This window comes from Ambystoma mexicanum, chromosome 3q, assembly GCF_040938575.1.
Source record: "Ambystoma mexicanum isolate Mex_15411 chromosome 3q, UKY_AmexF1_1, whole genome shotgun sequence".
Taxonomy (NCBI): Eukaryota; Metazoa; Chordata; class Amphibia; order Caudata; family Ambystomatidae; genus Ambystoma; species Ambystoma mexicanum.
The window spans coordinates 1016490289-1016515153 of NC_090926.1; the positions used below are offsets into that span (position 1 = coordinate 1016490289).

The 24865-nt window shown below is 49.6% G+C and overlaps 1 protein-coding gene across 3 annotated transcripts in view; it reads right to left on the reverse strand.

Annotated features, from left to right (window-relative positions):
* RNF213 (ring finger protein 213) overlaps window positions 1–24865 on the reverse strand; it is a 3248263-nt gene that overhangs the window by 1219525 nt on the left and 2003873 nt on the right. For all 3 annotated transcript variants that reach the window (XM_069655189.1, XM_069655190.1, XM_069655188.1), the window contains exon 30: window positions 14422–14540. In XM_069655189.1, the coding sequence (XP_069511290.1) occupies window positions 14422–14540 (119 nt within the window). The remainder of the gene's footprint in view (window positions 1–14421; window positions 14541–24865) is intronic.

The following is a 24865-nucleotide window of genomic DNA, read 5'->3' on the forward strand; positions in this document are numbered from 1 at the left end:
AAAAATACATGCCGCCATCCTCTTTCCTCGCGAGTGCAGAAGTGTCTGATGGATTAGGTGATGGAATAACGGCTAGCCAAAGCATGCTGGTCAAAAGGGGGGTAAACACAGGGCGGATGAGCAAATACAGGGTTAGCTTTGGGCTCGCCCTCACTCCCCATGACCATGTGGGGCCTGCGGGGGGGCCGAGGGGGTAGGGGAGAAGACCCTTCCAGAGCCCTCGCTGTGGCTGTGCAGTTTGCACAGGAGGGCAGACGGGGGCAAGATGCCCCTCTCTCGTGGGGGTTAAGCAGACCACGTTTGCCACAGCAGTAGGAGTGTTCGGCTGGGACTTGCAAAGTGCAGCAGCCACGCTCATGAAATCCTTGCAAGTATGGGGGGAGGGAGTGACTCATACCCCTGGACTGTCCAGAAATTGGCGGATCTCTGATCAGCAAGTGAGCATCCCCGAAGGCTGTGGGTGCTGAGACCTCATGAGGGATTCCTGGCACGCCATGTGATGCCTGGACAACTTTGGATCCCACGTTCAGATTCCTCTTCAGTTGCCCGATTTTCCTCTTGGCCACTAATACAGGGCCCAGGCTGAGCTCAGGGCCATAGAAGGGGGTTTAGGGGTAGGGATCTCCCCGGTGTCTTTGCCAAGAAGCTCAGGCATGATGAGCCCCCATAGAATATTCACAGAAATGACTGGGCGGAAACAACCCAACAACACTTTTCAGAAGATCGCGCAGACCATGCAGGTGCCCCCAAACTTCAATTTGTAAATAACGCCTGGTAATTTTGGTGCTCGGTTCAAACTCAGGCTTAATCAGGATTGCATCCTATGGTCCATGTGCAATACAACAAATCCAAACTTTACAACACATCCACACATTTGGGCATTCTTTTAGGAGTGCACAGAGGAGCAGAGGAACAGAAAGAACGCAGAAAAGGGATTGCCTCCTTGATTACCTCCTTTGGAGTCCGAAGCAGCTTCCATGCAGCGGCTTGATTCAGACTGCTGCCTCCTTGTTTCCAGTGTGTGCAAGGTGGTTAAGCAGGGTGTGTGGGAGGCAGCACTCCCCCCCCCCCCACCCAACAGCCCACGAACACCCTGCAGGATGCCAACACCTGCGCCCTTGTCACCTGGAGGGCTTCGACCCAGGTGGGCTCGGTAGCTGGCAATATGCTGGAGGGGGAGTGGCCAAGTCCAGGAACAGGTTTTCGGTATGGAGGAGGCCCTGCAGGATGCCAACACCCACTGGCCTTGTCCCCCTTGTACAAGAAACTCACTGTGGGAGACATGGAACAAGTTACTTACCTGTAACTGTTGTTCTCCAGCATGGGTCTGGCATGGATTCACATGCTCATGAATATTCCCCGTCGTCAGGCTGGGAATCCTCGGTAGAAAAAAATAAATCAGTTTCAGTTTAATTTCTGAACTGTCTTTCTCCTATCAATCACTGGTCTCTGGGTCATACTACTCCAGCCAATGACTGCCCTCCACCTAAGCCCCTCCTTTGCAGCCATCTTCAGATTTGGTAGTGCATAGAGTGGCAGTAGGACCAAGAGAAGAGCTGCAGAGGTGTAGGCGGGAGGGTTCGCACGTGAATCCATGCCAGACCCATGCTGGAGAACAACAGTTACAGGTAAGTTACTTGTTCCTTCTCCAGCATGGGGTCTGGCATGGATTCACATGCTCATGAAGAATACAGAGCATTACACACATGCACAACCATGGGAGGTGGCAAGGCTCAACATTAAGCATCTCTTACCTCCTCACCAGTCTCACCTTCAAGCAAACAGGTTGTGCAGCACTGCTTGGCTGACTCTGGACTCCTCCCTGGAATCCCGGTCGACGCTGTAGAATTTCGTTAAGGTGTAGCAGCCCTGCAGATGCCCAGCACGGGCACACTAGACAGGAACGCCGTAGTTGCAGCGATCACTCTTGTCGAATGGGCTCTCAGACGGCCAGGCAACGGCCGGTTTGCCAACCAGTGACAATGGGTGATGCAGCCGGAGAGTCACCTGGAAATGGAAGCCTTGGCGAGGGCCTTCCCTTGGTTCACAGGGCCAAAGTTCACAAACAGCTGTGATGTCTTCCGAAAACACTTTGTGTGGTCCAAGTAGAACTTCAGCGCTCTAGCCACATCCAGCAAGTGCAAAGTCCTCTCAGCCGGCGACGGGAAGAAAACAGGCAACCCCAAGGGCTTGTTGAGATGGAAGTCTGACTGAGGGAACCTTGGGCATGAAGGAGGGGTGCGTCCGTAGCACCACCCTTGTCTCGAGGAATGTCAAGTATGGTGGTTTAAAAAAGAGGGGGCCTGGATCTCTCCCACTTGACGTGCAGAGGTGATGGCCACAAGAAACGCTGTTTTCCACAATATAAACTTCAGCCGTGCCGAATGCATAGGCTCGAATGGGGGATCCATGAGCATAGTCATCACCACATTGAGCTCACACGCCAAGGCCAGAGCCTTCACCAGCGGGAACTAACGGAAAAGTCCTTTTATGAAATCCTTGACCAGGCGGTGGGACCATAACGACGACCGCCCCGGAGTTCTGGTGTAGCAAGAGATAGCTGCCAGATGCAGTTTGATGGAAGAATGGGCCAACCCTGCCTTGGCCAGCGACAGTAAGTACGGCAGCACATGCAGAGCTGTAATCCGCAGAGGGTAGAGTTTCTGTGCATGGCACCAGACGGCGAACCTTTTCCACTTATGTCCATAGCATTTCAGTGTAGACGTAGCCCTGGCAAGCACTTCCTTGCACTCCGCTGGGAGATTGTATCCACCATACTCTGACGCTGCAGGAGCCAGGCCTGCAAGTTCAGCGAGACTGCTTCGTGGTGCAGAATCGCTCCCCCTTCCCTGGGGAGAAGATCTGTGTCCGCCAGAAGCTTGACTGGGGGGGTTGTGGGGGACGCTGACATGCCCACAAGGTCCAGGTACCATTTCTGCCTCGGCCACGCCGGTGCAACGAGGATTATCCTGCACCGGGACCTCTGAGTTGATTGATGAGTCGCAAAAGCAACGGCAACGGGGGAAAGGCAGAGAGGAACAGGCCGTCCCATGGGAAGGAGAATGCAACTCCCAAGCTCCCCGGCGGGGGAAACCTGCGGGCGAACCTCCAGCACTTGGTGTTTGTCGACATCGCAAACAGATCGATCTGGGGATTGCCTCATCGTCGGAAAATAGAAGATGCACTTGGTCCTGCCGAAGCTCCCACTCGTGGCACGAGTGCAGCTCCCTGCTAAGAGAGTCGGCAACTGTGTTCTTCACTCCTGCCAGGTGAAATGGGACAAGGAACCTCTTCTGGGTGACGGCCCATTGCCATAGGTCCTGTGCTTCTTTGGAGAGCGCCGGGGATCTGGTGCAACCCTGCTTCTGGATGTAAAACATTGTGGTGGTGGTGTCTTTGAAGATCCGCACCACCTTGCCCTTGAGGGACAGAAGTAAAGACTTGAGGGCCCAAAACACGGCCCGTAGCTCCAGAACGTTGATGTGCAACGACTTCTCCTCCTGTAGCCACAGGCCTCTTGCATGGAGACGACTGGGTGTGCTCCTCATCCCTCCAGTGATGCATCCGTCGTGACCATCTCATGATGAGGGGGGGGGTCTGGAAATCCGCGCCTGCCGACAGAGGCACCCCACCACCGAATCGCTCGATGGAAACTCTCGTCAAGGGCGATCTCGTCCGCAAAGCTTCCCGATATCTGGATCCAACGCAGCCTGCACAGGCACACGAGGTATACGTACAAAGACATCATGCCAAGGAGGGACCTCACCCTTACAATCCTCAGGGTCAACAGCCGTTGTACCTTGCCCAGGATTGCCGCTATTCTCTCCTCCGACGGGGATGCCAGGCACAACACAGTGTTGAGCCGGGACCCCAGAAGCAGCATGTCCTGCGATGGCACCAAGCAGGACTTTGCAAAGTTTATCAGGAACCCCAGTTCCATGAGTAGCCAGATGGTCCCCGCTATGTGCTTGATGGCGGTCTCTCTCGACTTCGCTCGGATGAGCCAATCGTCCAGGTAGGGGTAGACGTGAAGCCCTGCAGGCGCAAACGCGCCGCCACTGGTGCCAGATACTTGGTGAAAACCCTTGGTGCCGACTTCAATCCGAAGGGGAGGACCTTGAATTGGTAATGCTGCCCTTGGAACACGAAGCGCAGAAACTTGCGGTGCCCCTTGTGAATGGGGATGTGGAAATAGGCATCCTCCAGGTCCAGCGACAATAGGAAATCTCCTTCTTCCAGTTGTCCCAGCACGTGCTGAAGGGTGACCATCCAAAACTTATGGGACCTGATGTACTTTTTGAGGCAGCGGAGGTCCAGTATTGGTCTCCAGCCGCCCGTCTTCTTTCTGACGAGGAAGTACCGTGAATACACTCCGGAGCGCCGGAGCCTTTTTGGGACAAGTTCTATCCCGCCCTTCTTCACCATGGCCCGTACCTCCAGAAGAAGTTGAGGGACGTGGTTATCCTTCCTGGCCACCAGTGGAATGCGCTGACACTTCTGTTGAAATACAAGGGTGTGCCCGTGGGCCAGGGTGTCCAGCACCCAATGGTCGGTGGAGATGGACTTCCACATGCTGACAAAGATCGCCAGCCGGCCTCCCACCGTGGTGCGCCGGTGGGGGCCCAACCTCAAGGCTGGTTCAATCCTGCTTCGCCGTGGGGGCACCACCCTGGGGACCTTGGCGACGACAGTGACCTCCTCTGGACTTGCTGCAGCCCCTGTAGGCTTCCTGAGCCGAAGAGCGGGACGGTTGACGATAGGATGATGAGCCACCACCGAAACCTTTGGAGTACCCCTGGGACTTTCCTCCGGAGGTCCGGAAGGACGGGCGTCGGTGCTGGAGCGTGCCCAACATCTGAGCCGTCTTGGTAATCCGCCATGATGGCCAGAAGAGACTCGTCCACAGTCTTGCCATATAAGTTGTCCCTGTCGAAGGGCATGTTACACACCCTCGACTGTACATCCTGGCAGAAGCTAGTGGCCCTCAACCAACCCCACCGATGAAGGCAAACGCTGTTGCCCATCTGACAGATTCCCGTGTCGGCGTTGTCCGTGGCCACTGTGATGGCATGGTCTGATGCCACCTCGCCTTCCAGCAGGATCTCCAGCGCTTCTGCTCTCTTGTCGTCGGAAGGAAGTCGAAGAGGGGAGCGATCTTGAACCACAGCTCCCGGTCATAACGGGCCACGATGGCCAAGGCATTGGCCGCCTTAAGCGTCGTTGCAGCCAACGAGATGACCCGTCGTCCCATGGCATCCAGCTTCTTTCCCTCGCCGTCCAGGGGGGAAGGGGACGTTGACACTGAAGATCCGGAAGACTTCTTCGTCGCTGCAGAGACCATCAAGTCTGGAGATGCTTGGATCTGAGACACTTGGGTGCAGAGTCCGGCACTCTGCACTTCTCGTACCGGTGCCTCTTCGCCGGGGCCGAGGACGGGTTCTTCAAAAGGACAGTCCCATGTCCCAAATATCATCCAATAGAGGGATCGAAAGCACGGTCTTTCTCTTGGCCTCCTGACGCTGTTACAGGAAGCCCTCCTCCTCGGAGGCCAGCTGGAACATTACCAAAGCCCTAGCGATCATGAAAGAGCCAATCTCATCGGGCGGTGAGGCCCTGGGCACTGGCGAATCGAGGTCCACTCTGTCGTCCGTACCTGTCGTTGCCGTATCCGGCTCCGTATTGTCCCTCAGAGGAGGGGATGGCGGCGAAGGATGACAATGAGGTGGAAGATGGACGCTCTTTCTCTTGACAGGGGGTTCCCCCTGATGGCCCAGGTGCCACAGGCTCTCCCGCCGGTGACAGAGGCATCCTTGTCTGGATCTCTGAGCACAAGGTGTGCAGTGCCTGTAGGATGTCTGCTGACACATCCACTGGCGGTGGTGGCGGTTGCTGTGGTGGCTGCAATGGGAGAGATGGCAATGGCGTGATGTCCTCCGGCTCCTCACCGCCCTGCTGCTCCTCGTCGGTTCCCTTGCTGCTTGCCACATCCGCCTCACTGGGTGTTAAGGAGAATTCTCATAAATGGTTGATTTCCCTTACCTAAAGAGTCCCCCAGCAGCTTTGCTGGATTTCTAGGATTTATTTTTTTCACCTGGTAAGAGTGTGAGCTTTTTTTCCCCACTCTTACATGTGTTTTGCTATAAGTGTTTCTACTCCGAGTGATCTTGGGCACTGGAGCCTCACCTACTCCATGTGCACCACTTTTTGTGTGTTACACAGCACCTTCAGTGCAGTGACACAGGGTCGTCTGAGACTTCCCCCCCCCTGACTCCATTTTTCTGGGGCTGACTACTGTCCCCAGAAACAGGTACAGTTGCCATTAACTTTATGTAGTCACTTTAAACCACAGACGCCGTACACCCCATCTTACATGGAGTATTGGAAAGGATTAATTCTTATCCCTTTTGTCTGTGCCTCTTGGAGCCTTGTTTCGCTCCATTAGCATTAAGACTTGGCTGGTGGCAGTGGTATCTACCCTAACTTTTCTACCGCGATTATCTTAGATAAACGTGGTAATGTATCAGGCTATTATATTAGCCTCGAACATAAACCCGCTTGGCCAAATACATTTTATTTTGGTTCCGGCTGCGTTTAGTTGCCATTTCTTTTTGTTAAAGTCCTTCTCGTCTTTTTCTCTGCGCGCCAAACCGGGGAGGACTCCTTTGTTCGCTGTCTTTTCGTGGGTACAGAAGCCCTACTTAAGGCGCCTGATAGTCTAGGTAGGCAGGATGTGAGGGAGGGATCTTCTGACCCCTGCCATGGGTTTCCTTGGTAACCCAAGTCGCACTCCTGACTGATTGGCTAAGGGGACTGGCCTTACCAGGCTAGCCACCATGCTGTGTGATTGACAGCCAGGCTGTATGAATGGGGGAAAACTGCATAAAAAGCAGGTATCTGGGACTGGAAGAGCAGAGCAGCCACTGGAACAAAAGAACCAACGAGGAAGAAGAGGACTCCTACAACGACTGAACCGCACGGTGAAGCCCTGCTGCAGGTCCGAATCTCCAAATCCGACGACAGAGAAGATCCTCCAGGAAACTTCTTCCCTTGAACTGGTGGACCCAACCAGTTCGCCCAAACTACAAGCCAGGACCCCTCCTCTGATAGAATTCGCTGTACAGAGCTACAGTGGGCCGGTTAGCCAGGAAGGTCGGACCCTGTTTGGGTTTTAAGGAGCGCTCCTTTTATTCTTTATTTGGCGCTGCTGCTGGTTTCTTCCCTGGGTAGTGCAGGACCCTCCAGTCTTCCTACTTCTGATCAGTTCGACAGTCGCTTCAGGAACCATGACCCTGCAGGAACTACCAGGAATGTCTGTCTCAGCTACAGCCCCCTCTCCTTTTTAAGGTACTGTGCAAATCCGGTTGTGCGTTTCGCTCAGCCACGGTGAAAGTGTTTGAAATCTTTCTCCAATCCGAGGGCTTGTCCTTCTCTTCTCTTTGAACTAACTTTTCTGCCAACCAACCTCGTCCGGAATCTGTGCCACAAACTTTACTGCGAACTACCCTGAACTGTGTGATCTTGAGCAAAAGACTTTTGACCCATTGACTTTGGCCCTTATACTTTTCTAGCTGATCTCCTCACTGTAGTCTCTCTTGTTCAATTGCTCAGAGTACTTACCTGTCGGTTTTGCCTAATTTCTAATAACTTTATCTTGCCCTCCCTTTTAAATTGCTGGAGTGCCATTTTACTCCCACTTCATTTTGTGAGCCTAACTTGTCTGGAATTTAAGGGAAGTGGTGTGGTGTATTTATGATTGTGATTTTGATCTTGCTTAGAAAAGTGAAATGTTATACAACTGTTGAGTAAATGAATATATATTATTTTACTTAGAAACCTTGAGTCAGTGTTTGCCTGAATCATAGTAATTGCTGTCCTTTGTGTAACTATTTGTACTGCTCACTTACTCTTGAGATAAGTCTGGCTGCTCCGCTACTGCTACCACTATAACTATGTAGTACAGGCTTGTACCAAAGGTGAAATTGTACTGTCACTTTTAGTCTTAATTGTGTGTAGTGTTCCCAAAGGGTACTGCATAGAATTCTGCCTAACACTGGGGTCCTTCCCATAGGACCCGGCTTCAACAAACTTCTTATCCAGTACGGCTTTCAGACCAGAAAGCTCTTCCTCGGAGATGTCCGAGCCCTGCAGGACTACCGCCCCCCCTTCTGCTCGATCAGGAGGGACGGTCTAGGGGAGATGATCGGCATCGTCTTCACCGGTCTTTTCAATGGGTAGAATAGACTAAAACCTCAGAGCAGGCAGGTAAACTCTTGTTTTAGGAGCAGCCTCCTTCGAATCCGCATCCACTGCCTTCGCAAGGGACGCCACCACTTTTTCAAGGGGAAGATTGTGTCTGGTCAACCTGGGCCTTCACGACTTTGGGCGCGCTTGAGGCCTTCACCGTGGGGGGAGGGTCAGTGCCCTGCTTCCCCTTGGCTTTCTCAGTCGGAGTCGACTGGGACTTCTCCATACGTTTACCCGGATGGACCGACGCCCTCTTCTTCCATGACCCGGAGCGTTGGCTCGTGGTCGAGGGTGCCAGAGATGCCTTTCCCGACCTGGCCGCCGAGGAGCCCATCCCAACGGCACTACCGGTGCCCGCAGGCTCGAAATGCTTTGCCTTATGTTGGGCCCCCATCGCCAGAGCACCCTCAAAGGTCTTAGAAGACCGCTCAGATTTCCTCTTGCTGGGTGAGGCTTGCTGCACCGGGATCTTCGCCTGGAGCCACTCGGAGAGTCGCCTGCAACGGTCCTTCATGGAGCGAGGCACCATTTCTTTGCAGAACATGCCTCCACGTGCGTTTGGTCGGAATGTAGGCAGTAAAGGCACAGGGAGTGCCCATCATCCAGGAAAAGGTTCCGTAGTCCACATCCACGGCAGATCCTGAACAGAGGCGTTGAGTCTCCTTTATCTTCAGCCATGTCCATGTGGAGTAGGCCTCAAACAATCCTTTGGAATCCTCCAAGAAGGGAACTCGATGATAAATCGCCCTCGAGGGCCATAGAAAGTTCAGAAAAACAGGTTCCCGTTAGTCGGATGATGATCGATGGAGTTTGAGGCTCGAATAACTGGAAAAATAGAGTAAGCTCTAAGAAAAAGCACCTAACGTGCAGTAAAAATCTGCAGATGGCTGCCAGAGGAGGGGCCTAGGTGGAGGGCAGTCATTGGCTGGGGGCAGTATGACACAGAGACCATTGATTGGTTGTTAGGAGAAAGACAGTTCAGAAATGAAACAAACTGATTTTTTCTTCACCGAGGATTCCCAGCCTGACAACAGGGAATATTCATGAGCATGTGAATCCATGCCAGACCCCATTATGGAGAAAGTATCCGAGTACTAACAGCACCAGGGTCTGATCGGTTTCCCCCAAAACATGAGCACAGAGTAAGGGAAGTGTGATGCTGGAAATGCATTGGAGAGACAGGGCCCCCTGTCATTTCTGTTCTGTATTGTTCTTTGCCCAGGAGTCCATGAGGGACTCCTGGCAGTGCAACTCTTCCTATTTTTGGTTTGGTGTACAGACCCATGGAATACTCTTATGGCACCCATGGGGTGCGGTGCAACCCTGTGCCCTTAGTTATGTTTTGGGCACCTGTGTGTGGCCCACAGAGCAGGGTATCGGCTGGTGGCAGCTCCATGCTGAATTTGACAGGTGCTCCGAGTATCCTCCATTTTGGGATACCCAGGCCCTGCCATTGGAATCAGTTGATTCCTGATAGGAAACAAGATGGTCCCTGTGGCCTCTTGCTTTCTATTGCCTATTACCTTGTTTTCCCAAACACCTGGTAAGCCCTGACTCTGTCCCTTCCACCTGACTGGCTGTTGGGTGGAAATTCCATATATGGTATTGTAGTGTAGTCCAGGCCAGACTGGCTGGAGCCTTCCCAATGACTATGCTGTGGGTACACCCTGTGGGTGGGACCTGGGTGAATGGAGTTTGTGACCAATATGCACTTCTTGTTGCGGATGTCTGGTTTCTAGTATGAAACACAATGACTGAGACAGCCCTGCCCGAAACTGGTATGAATGCAGTGTGTAGTGTTGAATGGCTGGGTACTTGTCCCAATACATATTCCTTGTTGCGAGTGTCTGAGAGGGAGGAGAATGGCCTGAATGCACTGTATGCCTGATTGGCTGGCTGACTGATGAATGCCCTTCAGAGTGACTGACTGCTGAATGCCCTTCTGAGTGACTAGTTGCCTGAGTGTGACTCAGCAGAATGAATGGGAGATCAACAGTATATCTGGGGGCCTCTCACTGCAAGAATTGGTTCAGAAGCTGAAGTTGAAACTGACGCTTGATCTCAACAACAGAGCCTGAAGAAGGTGGTTGACTGCTGTCTCCCTTCACGGAAATCCAAAAGCCGCCGAGCCGTCGAGGCTGATCCAATAAAGGACCCGGTTAGGCGCCCTCTTACCGTGCTCCAAGGAACCATCGAGCACCGCTAACCTTCGCCGAAGCTACCTGGAAGTCAGACCCTCGACAGGCTGCCGAACGGAGACGGGGAGCACAGAGGAGAACTGTTAGGGAGAATTCTCTGTAAGGCTAATTTCCCAAACCTAGTGAGTCCCCCAGCAGCTTTGCTGGATTTTTGGGGTTTATTTTTTTTCTCCTGCTAAGAATGAGACTCTTTTCCTCCCACTCTTAGACATGATTTGAGGTGTTCCTTTGACTTTGTATGTGTTTTATGGGCTATGGGGTCCTTTACCCCATAGGGCTTCATGTGTTTTTGGTATGTGGGTTACACAGCACCCTCCGTGCCGTAACCCAGGGGTGTCGTAGCGACATAGACTCCATACCCTGGGACTGACTACTGTCTCCCAGGGCATGTAAAGTCACCATTGGATTTACTAGTCTCAAATTGTGAACAGAACCAGTATAAACCATCATATTGTGGACGTACTGGTCGGGGCAATTCGATTGCCTCGGGTCTGTTGTTCGAGGGGGCACTGTCCAGTCCCCCCCCCCGACCGTGTTTTGGCTGGTGGCAGTGGATACTACTTTTTATATTCGACTGCGAACATATTCTTATGAGATTTTCCCATTGTTCGAGGCTACCACTTTTTAACATAGCCTCGAACATACCGCCGGTTTATTAAATTAATATTAATTCACCGGTTGGTAATTTTTGCCGAAACTTGGTTCCAAAATGGCGTTTGTGTTCGCTTCTGTGACTCCAACCCAAGTCGAGCCCTTTGTTCCACTTTTTGGCGGGCTTGTCCAAAGAAGCCTCCAAAAGTGGTGCCACTCTGTCTGGGTACCACTGGGGGTGTGGGTGGGGGGTTAGGCACCCTGGACTGAGTTGCCTCGGCAACTCAAGTCGCACTCTTGTGTGATTGGCCCAAGTGGTGAGCCGCCCCGCTCACCACTTAGCATGTTTGATTGACAGCTAGGCTGAATGATTGGGGGTTTTCTGCATAAAAGCAGGGCTTTGGGGACTGGAACTTCAGAAGTCGCCACAGGACCTAAAGAATCCGAGGAGGGAGAAGCTGAGCCGACCTGCAACGACGACACCACCGGTGGAGCCCTGCGGAACCGTCTCACCACTTTTCCCGACGACAGAGGAGATCACCAGCCCGGAGATCCTTCTTCCTTTGACTGGTGGGGTTGCAGGACGTCTTTGTACCGTCGTCGAAGAGCACCGCCGCGGGACCGAAGCTGGCACCTCGACGCCGAGTTCCTTTTCTTCGAGGGATCGACGATCCATGGCTCCTGCTTTAAAGGGAGCCACTCAAGAAGGATCCGTCGTTGACCCTTCGTCGAACTCTGCTATTCCAGGTACACTGGGGTGGTAGAAACTTTGTAGAAGGAAATGAGATTAATTGAACACTTTTTGGACTGGGCTTGTAGTATATCTTTATTTTAAAGGTTTCCCAGGTGGGGGGATCTCCACACAGAACTTTGTCTAACGGTAGGGGCCAGTATTCTGCCAATTGATCTAACCAACTGTTTTGCTCCTATGTCTGTTGTTGGTACCTTTATTAATTGATTTGTGTGACATTTGACCAGAGTACAGTTGATGCACTTTAATGAAATCTGATAATTGTGGTACCACTTAGAAGTGTATACATTTACCATTGTAGATGAACTGACCACAAAGTGAGTTATTGTGATTGTGTATATAACCATGAGCCTTAATTATATAAAGACTGTGTTTTAACTAATACAGTGTGCAGACATTCCTTTGTGGGTGCTTGGGGACTACACTGTACTTAAGAACCAGCCCGCAATCACCTCCTGAGAAGCTAGGCTTTGATTGCTCTACTACGTTTCCAATAATAGAGAATCTTGGCTGGGGTCCTCTGTGCCTCTCCTCTACCATATAGAGAGCAGCCCCCCTCCAGTCTTTACAGGAAGCAAAGCATAAAGCTTTACTTGCCTCCAAAATGTCAGGTGAGCAGCCAAAATAAAGCAAAAAGAAAGGTGCCGCAAAATAAAATCTTTCCCAAAATCCCTCAATCTACAGTTTCTGTAATTCAGTTCTAATATTACCAATACTTTAAAACAGATTTCTCAAAAAGTTATATTCCACTATTTTGATGCTTTAAGCTTAATTTACAACATGTTGCTATTGTTTTACGTGTTTCGGGGGAACACCACCGTCAAACAAATATCACATACGTTCAAAGGTCAGAAGCTATGGAGCTAGTCATCAATTTGTTAAAGTGCCGAAAGATGGGCTAAAGAGAGTTGGATTTTCTGCAGAATCAGCAAGCTGTAGTGCTAATCCCTGTGGCAGACTAGAAACTGTGATTGGTGAGGATTTCTCAAAAACTTTAGTTTTATATTGAAGTAATACACACTTCTGCCGAAGTGTTTCAGTGATACACTTCGAAGATGAGTAAAGTTGAAAGTAATTACTGGATAATTTTGAAAGGAGTGGTGTTTCCCAGAATCATTAAAAGCAACCCTTCAGATCAGGCCAAAAAATGCTTTGGTCAGGACTTGACAGGAGACTTAACGGGAACACAGGACAGTTGCAAGGCGGTGGAGGGGGCAGCAGGGTTGTTCAGAGTATGCTCAGTCAATGAAGGGGTGGGATCAATAATTATGGATCCATTTGGCCATGGAGGAAACAGAGCTTGGGTTTCAAGTGAGGGGGTGATCAGGAGTCCTGTAGCCAAGGTTCCATAACAAGTTTGCTTTGTTGTCTACTTCCTCAAGACACACAGTCGTAGTTACAGGTGGTTGGCCAAAAGTCTGGGGTCTCAAAAGAAACACATTCATGGGGCTGAGCGTGACCACAAACACTCCATTCACAACCCATGCAACTGACAAGGATTTAGCGGCCTCCCAATCTGTGGATCAGCGTCACAGGATGCAGATTCAGTGTCAGCAGCCACCCTCAACAGCTAGATTTCAACTCCACACAATAAGGGAAGCGTTTGTAAGCTGTGGCTCAGAACTCATATTGAAAGTTAGACAAAGATTGTCTTTTCCACCGTAAAATAAACACAAGTAGGGCAACAAAGACAGGTGCGAATTCACAGGACTGTAAAAAAGACTGTAAAAAAACCACCAGGCAGATATTATACTACTGCACAGGGAGCAAAAGGCTACAATTTCTCTAACATGGCTCACTGCAATTAAGCAGTGCAAAACAAACTGTCACCAGCCTGCAACACGTGCAACTGTCTGGGGTAGAAAATTCACCCAGAGCCATTATGGAGCTCAGTAGCCTAGCCCCGGTAGCAAAACTGGAATATCAATTTTCAGTGAGGCTTTGGAAAAAGCCCTACTGTTGACAAAACACATGTCTGGATACAGAAAAAGGAAGACAAAAAAGTTTAAAGGGCTACCATGGCGAGTAGAAAAGGATTTTCAGACCCAACAGTCCGCGAGTCATTGAAGAGAAGTGGATAAATCCAATTTGCAAAATGGATAAATCCAATTTGAAAAAAGTATTTAATTCATTATATTCACGACCTGCCCGGTCCACTGCCAAAAAATGCCTTCAAAACATTTATTATTCTAAGTAATTTCTTTGCGCGCTCTAAGCGGTTTAGTTGTAATGTTTTCTGCTCTGTGATTCCACTCCTTCAACAAACTGACAGTAGGAAAAGAAAAAAACAGAAGATGTTGACTTTCAGGAGCACTGTGGGAAACACATACACATCCCAGGCAGCCACCTAGCACAAAACCGTTAGCAAACAAAATACTCAACAAGATGGACAACTGTGCACAGCAGGTGAATCAAAAATAGATTTCCACGCTGAAAAAAGGGAGTCTCTTAGGCAACAAAGCTATATGAGCACCTTTCATAAGCACTACATGCTCACACAGAACACCACAAAAATATACACTAACAAAAGAGAAAATGTGTGTGTTGCCAAATTTGAAGTTATTTTTATAGGTTGGAAGACTCTGTGGGAGGACAAGAGTAGAGGCACACTAGAGGAAACAGCGCAACATAGCCTACCTCCATGGAATCCCACATAGGAGGATTCGCCTTCCAAACGAGACAGCTTTGTAATGAAGTACACAAACAGTTGTGCTTCGTGACCCTTCACCTTGTTGATTTCATTCACAGCGGAATATCTAAAAATAAAGCATAACACTTCAATAACAAGTGATATCACTAGTGTAACAAGCATATTAACGGAATCCCTGTTTGATACTTTGCAGAAATGTGTTCTATGATCATTTGTGGAAAGTAGGACTATTGGTAGTCATTGGTTAGCAGAGAGAAGACAACCATACATTTTCAATTGAATAAGCATTTGTGATTTCCATATAGATAAGATGGTTGTACAAACATATCCAAGCATCCTACTCAAAGGAATTGGAGGGCTTTATGTGATGAGAGGTATGTGCATTTGTTTTAAGGCCACGTTGTTTCACAAATGACGATTGTGAGATATAAAAGGACACAAAAAAAAGGCAAATCGATTGTTTGGTCAGAAATCCATGTATGCCTTTAGTTTACCTAACGTTGGTAGTACCCTAGAGGTTTAACTGGCTTTTTTGGTGTATTGACCTTTTTATCAACAGTGACACTTTTCCAAAAAGGTCCCCAAAAGCTGCAACTGCATTTTTTATGTGCTGCCCCAAGTACCACATACAGCTGCCAGAGCAGGGGCGCTATAAAGTGCCACACATTCACACAGAAATGTATCGGTTATAGGCTAGTGACATTTGTGTACTTTCATTTGGGTTGCACTATAGTGTAGCCGTTTTACTGCATTGGTATCAGCCACATGTTAACAGAAAAAGATCAAAATGGCTACCAAGGCATTTTAAAGTCCTGTCACATGGACATTTACTTTTGAGCACTGTGACAAATCGAGGGAAGATGTCCCTTCTCCCCAAGGGGGAGCTCCCCCTTGTGAGGCTAGGGAGGTGAGTCTGCTGCGCCATCCCCTCCCTAGGGGTCGAGGCAAGTGGGACCTCACTGGGAGACGCTCTGCTTTTGGGGATAAGGACTCCTGTTCCCATGAGGAACTCCCTGATGCTTTCTACATCATGGCACATTTGGGACTGTCTAACACACAAAATAATTAAAAGTTCCAAGACTAGAATGCAGAGAAAGTGAAAATGACAATGCATTACTTACCGTAAAAGCATTTCTGATGGTTGTATCTGCTTAGATTCACATGCTGTGCATAGGTCCGACATCCAGTGGTCACTGCGGAGTATTGCATTTTGTTTTTCGTAGTCGAAAAGGGGACGTCGACAAGGCGTGTCTGTAACACTATCCCTATAGTGACGTGCGTTGTACCCACAATCCCTCACGCGTCGAGGTCCCTCTGTTTGTATTTTTCTGCCCTGAGGGAGCCTTCTAGACGTGAGTGAGTACAGAAAAGAGAGAAATATATAAAAGGATGTCTATGTTCCTTCCATCCGAGCGGGGAGGAAGGGTGGGCGCATGTGAATCTAAGCAGATACAACCATCAGAAATGCTTTTACGGTAAGTAATGCATTGTCTTCTGATGTTTGTTAATCTGCTTAGAATCACATGCTGTGCATAGACTAGCGAGCAGTACCCGGAGTTGCCGGTGGGTTATGAGAAGGAACAGTAGAGAAAAGATGTCTTAATACTGCCTGTCCCACCTGGGAGTCAGATCTAGAGTGTGTATCTAGACAGTAGTGTTTTGTAAAGGTGTGTACAGAACTCCAGGTAGCCGCTTTGCAGATGGACTCAAGGGGAACATTTGCAATGAATGCTATGGAAGCCCCAGTGCCTCGAGTGGAATGTGCTCTTGGCTTGAAGGGTAGTTCTCTCTTAGCAAGAGTGTAACAGAGAGTGATGCATTGAACAATCCATCTAGATATAGTGGACTTTGAAACTGCATCTCCTTCTCTTCCTGCTGCCACAGAGACAAAGAACTGATTAGTCTTTCTCAGTGGTCTGGTTCTTTCCATGTAGAACATGACTGCTCTGCGTACATCTAGTGTATGCAGACTTTTTTCTCCCAAGCTGGAAGGGTTTTGAAAGAACGTTGGTAGTTCTATAGACTGGTTTACATGAAATTTTGAGATGAATTTTGGTGCAAACCTTGGGTGTGTGCGTAGAACCACTTTATCTTTGTGAACTGTTACGAAGGGGTCTAGTACAGAAAGAGCCTGTAGTTCACTTACTCTCCTAATGGAGGTGATAGCTATTAGGAAAGTAGTCTTAAGAGTGAGGTCCTTGAGAGTTGCTTTGTGCATGGGTTCGAAAGGGGGGCCCATGAGTCTAGAAAGTACCACATTTAAGTCCCATCCGGGAGCTGGGTTAGCTATTGGAGGGTGTATTCTTTTTACCCCTTCCATGAAGGCTTTGATAACTGGTATCTTCCACCACGACACTTTAAGTTGGGAAGTGGTGTATGCAGAAAGTGCCGCTAGGTGGACTTTAATAGAATTGAACACTAGACCTGAATCCAGTAAATGGGTCAAGCATAGGACAATGTCAGTAGGAGAGCAGTCAATTGGGTTGATGCTCTTATTTCTACACCAGATGACAAATCTTTTCCATTTGCTAGCATAGCAGTGGCGAGTATTCGGTTTTCTGGCTTCCCTGAGGATGTCCATACATCTCTGAGGGAGTTGTAAATGGCCAAATTCTACGATCTCAGGAGCCATGCTGCTAAGTTCATGGTCTGAGGGCATGGGTGCAGTGTCTTGCCCTTGTCTTGTGACAGCATGTTGTATGGGCAGGGAAGTTTCACTGGGGGAGATAGGGACATCTCCATCAAGTGAGCGAACCAAGGTTGCCGGGCCCACATTGGGGCCACTAGTATCATGGTAACCTGCTCCTGGTGCATCTTGTGCACCACTTTGTTGAGAAGGGGAGTCGGGGGAAAGGCGTAAACAAATTTCCCTGACCATTGAATCGACAGACCGTTCCCCTTGGACTGGTTCTGGGGGTACCTGGAGGCGTAACTTTGGCATTGTGAGTTTTCCATAGTTGCGAACAGGTCTATTTCCGGAAATCCCCATTGCATGAAGACGTCTAAGACGATGTTTTCGTGCAATTGCCATTCGTACTCTTCGGGCAGTGGGAAGTCTCTGCTGAGCTTGTCTGCTAGCAGATTGAGTTCCCCTGGTACATGTTGCGATAGTAGAAACGTTGTGTCCGAGAGCCCACTTCCATATATTCTGGGACAGTTTGGACAGTCCTGGAGAGTGAGTGCCCCCTTGCTTGTTGAGGTAGTACATGGCTGTGGTGCTGTCTGTGAGGACCATCACTGTCTTTCCTTGCAGGTGTTTCTGAAAGGCTTTCAGTGCCTTGAACACTGCTAGAAGTTCCAGCAGGTTTATATGTTTGGATGCTAAGCTCGGAGTCCACGCTCCGTGAGCAGTCTGATGGGATAGGTGAGCCCCCCATCCTGTGAGGGATGCGTCTGTGGTTAGAGTGGCTTCTACCGCGGGTGTGGCAAAAGTCTTCCCTATTAGCAGGTTTTCTTTTGTCCACCACCTCAGCGAAAGAACTAAGGCCTGCGAGACCACCACTAGATCGTCCCATTGTCCGCTGGCCTGACACCACTGGCTGTTGAGCCACTCCTGCATTGGGCGCATGCGCAGACGCGCGTGAGGTACCAAATAAATACATGACGCCATCATCCCTAGCAAGCGCATAGCTTTGCGTACCGTCACCTCCCGACCTGTTACATAATGGGGGATCTGAAACAGCATGTTTTGGACCCTCTCGTTGGAGGGGAAGACGAGGCCGTCCTTTGTTTGAATTAGAGCCCCTAAAAATTGTTTGGTTTGGCTGGGTTCTAAGCTGGACTTCTTTTCGTTGATGGAGAAGCCCAGTTGGTACAAAAGGTTTACGGTCTTTTGGGTATTGGAGAAGCATGTTTCGTAAGAATCCCCGGTTATGAGCCAGTCGTCGAGGTAAGGGTATATTGGGATGGATAGCCTTCGCAGGTGGGCCGCTGCTACTGCCAGTACTTTTGTGAATACTCTTGGAGCAGAAGCTATCCCGAAGGGTAGTACTCTGAATTGGTAGTGTTTGTTTTCTATCTTGAACCTGAGGTATTTTCTGTGTGCTGGCAACATTAAAATATGAAAGTATGCATCTTTCATGTCTAGCGTTGTCATGTAATCCCCCTGTGATAACAGTGGGATTACTTCCTGTAAGGTCACCATACGAAACTTCTGTGGTTTGACAAAGTTGTTCGCTGGGCGCAGATCTAATACAGGGCGCATGGTTAAGTCCTTTTTGGGTACAAGGAAGTACACTGAATAAATACCTTCTGTTACCTGAGATAGGGGGACAGCTTCTATCGCTTCTTTTTTCAGTAGTTCTTCTACTTCTTGTAAAAGAATAATGAGGTGCTCCGGTGATCTGCGTTGGTTCCGTGGGGGTTTGTACTTCGGGTAACCGTTGAATTCTATGCAGTATCCGTGGGTTATGGTTGATAATACCCATCGGTCTGACGATATTCCCTCCCATGCTGATAGGAACGATGTTAGCCGGCCCCCGACCGGTGATGCATGGGAGGGGACCCGAATCTTCGGGTCATTTGCTGGTATTGGGCGTGGAACCTCTGGGGCTGGAGCCACGACCTCTTCCTCTGCCACGCCGTTGGCCTCTTTGACTGAACTGGGTGTTACCCTGGTTAGAGGGCCAGTTGGTAGCAGAGTAAAATTGTTGTTGGTTTTGCTGCTGTCTTTGGCCACGAAAGGAGCGTCTATTACCATAGCCTCGCCTGTTAGGGGGTCTAGATATCTGATCAAGAGTCTTGATGGTATCAAACTCTTTCTTAGCATGTTCTAGTGCCTCATCAACTGCCTTCCCAAACAGATGCGTCTGTTCTATGGGTTTATTTATGAGGGAGGCTTGGGTTTCGGGTTTAAAACCTGAATTGCGTAGCCAAACGTGTCGTTTGAGAAGTATTCTCTGAACCAGGGAGCGGCCAGCAGTCTCAGCGGCATCTAGGGAGTTCTTAACGATGCCCTGGTTTACAAGTGTTCCCTCTGATATTACAGTTAGCAGACGTGACCGCAGGGGTTCAGGTGCGTCCTCTGCCTCGCTGCGCAGCTTGCTCCACTGTGCATCTGCGTAGCTAGCTAATAGGGAGTTGTTATTAGCAATTCTAGTAGAGAAGGCGGCGGAGGTCGTGATTCTCTTCCCAAGTGCGTAGAGCTTCTTGCCTTCTTTGTCAGGTGGTGCTTCACTAGTGGATAGTGGTACCCCTGCTCTTTTTCTTGTGTTGGTAACTACAAGGGAGTCCGGAATAGAGTGTCCTCTGATGTATAAAGGGTCAGAGGATGAAGGGCTGAAGAGCTTTTCTATTCTAGGGTTGACCCCTCTTACTAAAGCTGGATTAGAAAGGGAAGGAGAAATTCTTCTCTTAATAGAAGCCAGGAGTGGAATAGACTGGCTAACAGGGGCTTTTTCTTTAATAACTCTTTCAACAAAGTCTATGTCTGGAAGAGTTTCCCCTGTGTCAATCTCAAAATGCGCTGCTGCCTTCCGCAATAGTGCATTGAGGGAAGGTTGGTCATCTATGGGAGAGGAGTTCCCAATATGTGAATCCTTGAGAGGAGAAGGGTGAAAGGCATCAGGGTCTGAGTGCACTGATGGGGATTGCCAAGGCTGCACTGACGGGGATTGCCAGGGCTGCGAGGTAGCTGTATCCTCTTCGAAATTAGTGTAAGGATCTTCTTCGAACCCCTCTTCCTCAAGTTCTTCTTCTCCACCCAAACACTCCTCATCTTCCTGAAGGTATTGCTCCTCCTCAGTGAGGTCATATACATCTGTGGAAGGGGGAACCAGCCTAGGAATCTTGACTCTAGGGTCATCCTGGGGCCATTCTCTTTGTCTCTTGTGAGTGGGTGGGTCTTGGTTTCCTAGAAACCTTTCCATTTTCTCCATGCAAGAATGGAGTCTTTCAAGGGTCTCATGGGGTACCCCTGAATAGTCTAGAGGGGGGAAATCTGTGTTTTCACCTTCGAACCGCTTCGAACGCTCCCACAACGTCGACGAGAGGTTTCCGTCTCCTTCTGAAAAGCCCTCGGTAGTTCAGAAGCGTCCTTCGATGAAAGGGGCAGTTCTTGGCTACCTTTGTGCTTTTTCGTCGCGGTATTCGACGTTTGTTTCGTCGTCCGCGCACGTTTGTCTTCGGAGACAATTCTCGCTAGGCTCTCGACAACGAGTTTGTCAGTCGAGGGCTCTGGTGTCGACGTTGTGTGCGTTGCGCGTTGTACCTCGACGGCCGCTCTATGGAGCGTTACGTCGGATGTTTTTGGGGTAGCGCCCATGTTAGATGAAAGCCCAATCGCTGGACGCGGCTGCGTTTGCGGGTGGGGCTTGAGACCTTTACGGTCTGCGGTAGACGCCGGAGTGCCCTGCGTCCCCTTCGGCGCTGATGGATCCTTCGTTCTCGACGAAGAAGAGCCGTGGGTTGTATGTTTAGCCTTATGGGGTTTATGTGCGTCCTTGTCGCCGGGGTGTTCATCCCCATAAGCAGGGCGTGAGCCGAGCCCGTCGGGGCCAGGGACGGACGTCGAGGAGCGGGAACGCTCCTTCTGGGGGTTCATGACTTCCGTAACGGACGTCGAGTTATCGCCCTCCTCGTCACTTTCAGTAACAGCGGCAGCGGGTGAGGAAACTGACTTCGACATCGCGTAGTCCGCCCACCTCTTAACCCTTCGTTCTTTAAGGGTTCTAGGTTTCAAGAGCTTGCAGGCTGCGCAGCTGTCCTCTTTGTGATCGAGGGGCAAGCAACGATTACAGAGCTTGTGCTTATCCTTCCAAGTATATTTGCCCCTGCAGCGTGGGCAGAACTTAAAAGGTGTCCTCTCCATAGCTGAGGCAATAATAGCTGGCGATAACAACCCCAAGGGAAAGAAAGGGGAGAAAGAAAGACATTCTCAAAGAGAAGATAAAAGTTCGAACCCCCACTCTCCCTACTGTATGTTGGCCGTCGAGGCCAGGCCACGTGTTCGGCAGCGCCGAAGGATCTCCTCCGCTCTTCCTCTCCGTCGAAAATCTGTTCGGCGGAGAAACAGCTTCACAGCTAACGTCGAGGGGAGGGATCGTTAACAATATATTAAGTATGACCGAGGTCCGTGGCAAGTATTAGCAATGTCTCTCTAGGAGCTCCGCGAAAGGCGACCAGAAACTGGGCGGAAAAAAACAATCTGAGGGACCTCGACGCGTGAGGGATTGTGGGTACAACGCACGTCACTATAGGGATAGTGTTACAGACACGCCTTGTCGACGTCCCCTTTTCGACTACGAAAAACAAAATGCAATACTCCGCAGTGACCACTGGATGTCGGACCTATGCACAGCATGTGATTCTAAGCAGATTAACAAACATCAGAAATGTTGTTACCAGAAGAAAGAGATCTTGTCCCTTTTAATCACAATCTCCAAATAATTGCGATGAGTGCTTTGAAGAGGGAGCACATGACAAGGGACGAGGAGAGAACGAGAGTGAGAGGAAGGCAGAATCCTACAGGTGAGGTACCCTGCATGTATAACACCTGAAGGAGACATAGCTGAAACAGACATGAAGACTGCAAATTTCAGAACTGCTGCAAGCAGGAGAAGGAAGCACTGGAAGCCTGCCGTGTACGAGAAGCCAGCAGCTAAAACGGTTGGAGCAGAAAGCTTGGTGGTGGCGTGACCACGAAACAATCGAAGTGGGCAGGCTGCCCATTCAACGACGCCATCACCCCACAGATAAAGCAACACATAGACTGGTTACCCATAGCAGTATCCAGAAGCTGAGTAGGAGAGAGAAATAAGCAAGAAACAGACGGCGCCAAAAGCGAACCGAGAAGCAAACAGAAGGAAGGAGAAAGTCCCCAGTATCTACGGGCACCAGAAATGTTCCCATGACATACTGAAGGCAACGGGGAGTACTGGAATACCAGGAAGCCAAAAGGGACTTGTTACGGAATCAGAGAAACTCGTCCCAGTACAAATGAGATAAGCATGAAAATCAAGTTGATGTACTGTATTAATGTGATATAGAGTAATGTGATAAAGAGAAGCAGAGAAACCTCGAAGAGTGAGAGAAATAGAATTGGAGTATCACCATCTTGGGAAGAGTGGACAGTAAAGACTGGACGGGGCTTATCTGTACTCCTGCCCTCTATATGGCAGAAGAGAAGCACAGAGCACCCCAGCCAAGATTCTCTATTGAGGTAGCAATGGACGAGCAATCAAGGCTTAGCTCTCAGGAGGTGACGCAGGCTGGTTCTTAATTAAAGTGCAGACCCCAATCTCCCACAAAGGAATTTCCACACACTATGTCACGTGATAAGTTTTTTTTATAAAGAAGGTTCATGATATATACACAAACAATAACAGTTCGTGCTAAGGCAATACTAATATGATAAATATGGACAATATCTATGTGGTACCTCCGTTGCTCTTGACTCATTTAAAATGCACCAACTGCTGACAGTTTTCAATGACATACAAATCAACTAGTAAAGTGAATCAACAATAGACATAGGGAGGAAAACATGTTGGGTTAAACGATGGCAGAATACTTGGTCCCTACCAAAGAGACAGGCTGTGTGAGGATTCCCCCCTCCACCTGGGCAACCTGTAAATGAAGTGTTATCAACCAGCCCAGTACATATATTGTTTAAAATAGACTTTGTTTCCTTCTACAAATGTTCTACTACCCCAATGTACCTGGTTTAGCAGAATTCTTTGATGGGTAGTCGACGGAACCCTCGAGTGGACTCCACAGGTCGTCGAGATTCCTCGAAAAAGGTGAACAGTGCCGTCGAGGCAGCAGCTTCAGCCTTTGAGGTGCTCGTCGACGATCTATCGTGGACGTCCTGCGAAGATGAGGCGTGCAGTACACCTCGATGACGAGAGTTTGTTGCCGCAAAGAGGACTTGTTGAAGAACATAGGCCCAGCAGCGGGCGTTGGGTGTCATGTTGTCATCGACAATCGGGACTTGACCACGGCTGGCTTTTGGATCTTCGTCAGCATTTTTGTGGACTTCGGATGGCGGGAAACCCATCGGCGGATTCTCCTCAGTTCGTCTGCAACCTCGACTTTCTCAGGCGGGACAAATCAGTCGACGGTGATGAGCAAGGGAGTCCTTGATTTCCAAGTGTCTTAGGCAAAGGTGGAGCGTTGCGTCTCTGTACGTCGGTAACATGGCACGTCAAGCAGTCCCCGCTTCTGGGCCAGACGACTCCTCCAAACCCTGGTCGATGACGATGGACTTTTGATGTCTGTGCGCTTTACTTCAGATTCCTCAGCGGTCCCAGTCTCCGGTCGACAATCTTTCGGGACTGACTTCCAGGGAGCCTTGGTGAAGGTTACCTGGTGCAAGATGTTACCTCGTAGCTCGGGAAACGGTCTTCTAGCCAGGTCCTCTCTTGGATCAGTCCTTGAAGGCACGACAGCTTTCAGATTGCGTCGAAGGAAAGCAGCAGCAATAATTCTTCTTTCCGGCTTCGCGGATAAGCATCAAGTTTTGACTTCAGCTTCGGAACGATTCTAGTCAGTGAGGTCCCCAGATGTACTGTTCTGTCTCATTTGCACTGCTGAGCCAGGCTCAGGCAGCCAATCATTCAGAAGGGCATCCAGCAGGCAAGCAGCCAATCAGGCTCACAGTGCATTCAGGCTATTTTTCACCATCCAGACACTCGCAACAAGGAATGTGGATTGGGGCAAGCACCCAGCCTTTCAGCACACCACACTGCATTCATACCAGTTTCGGGCAGGGCTGTCTCATTCATTGTGTCACACCAGAAACCAGACAACCATAACACGAAATGCATATTGGTCACACTCGATTCACCCAGGTCCCACCCCAAGGGTGTACCCACAACATAGTGTCACTGGGAAGACTCCAGCCAGTCTGGCCTGGACTTCCCTACAATACCATGTATGGAACTTCCACCCAACAGCCAGTAAGGGTAAAAGACAGTCAGGGCTTCCCAGGACTTTGGAAAAAAAAGGTAACAGGTTATAGAAAGCAAGAGGCCACAGGGGCCATCTCGTCTCCTATCAGGAATCAACTAATTCCAATTGCAGTGCCTGGGCATCCCAAAATGGAGCATACTCAGAGCACCTGTCAATTCAGCATGGAGCTGCCACCAGCCCCTATCCTGCTCTGTGGGACACTCAGGTGCTCAACAACATACACTAGGGTTACAGGGTTTTAACCCCACCCATGGGTGCATTGAGGGTATCCCCAAGTGTCTGTTCACTGGGACCAAATAAAACAACAAAAAAAGGAAGAGCTGCACTGCCAGGAGTCCCACATGGACTCCTGTAGAAAATAACACTGAACACACGATAAAATGTGTACAGGACAAGGACGTGGATACCCTGTCCCCATAATGCATTTCCAGCATCACAGGGACAATAATCCATTATCCAAGAAATAAAAAGTGGAACATAACAGAGAGAGGTAACTGAACTAAAGAGGTACCTAGGATAAAC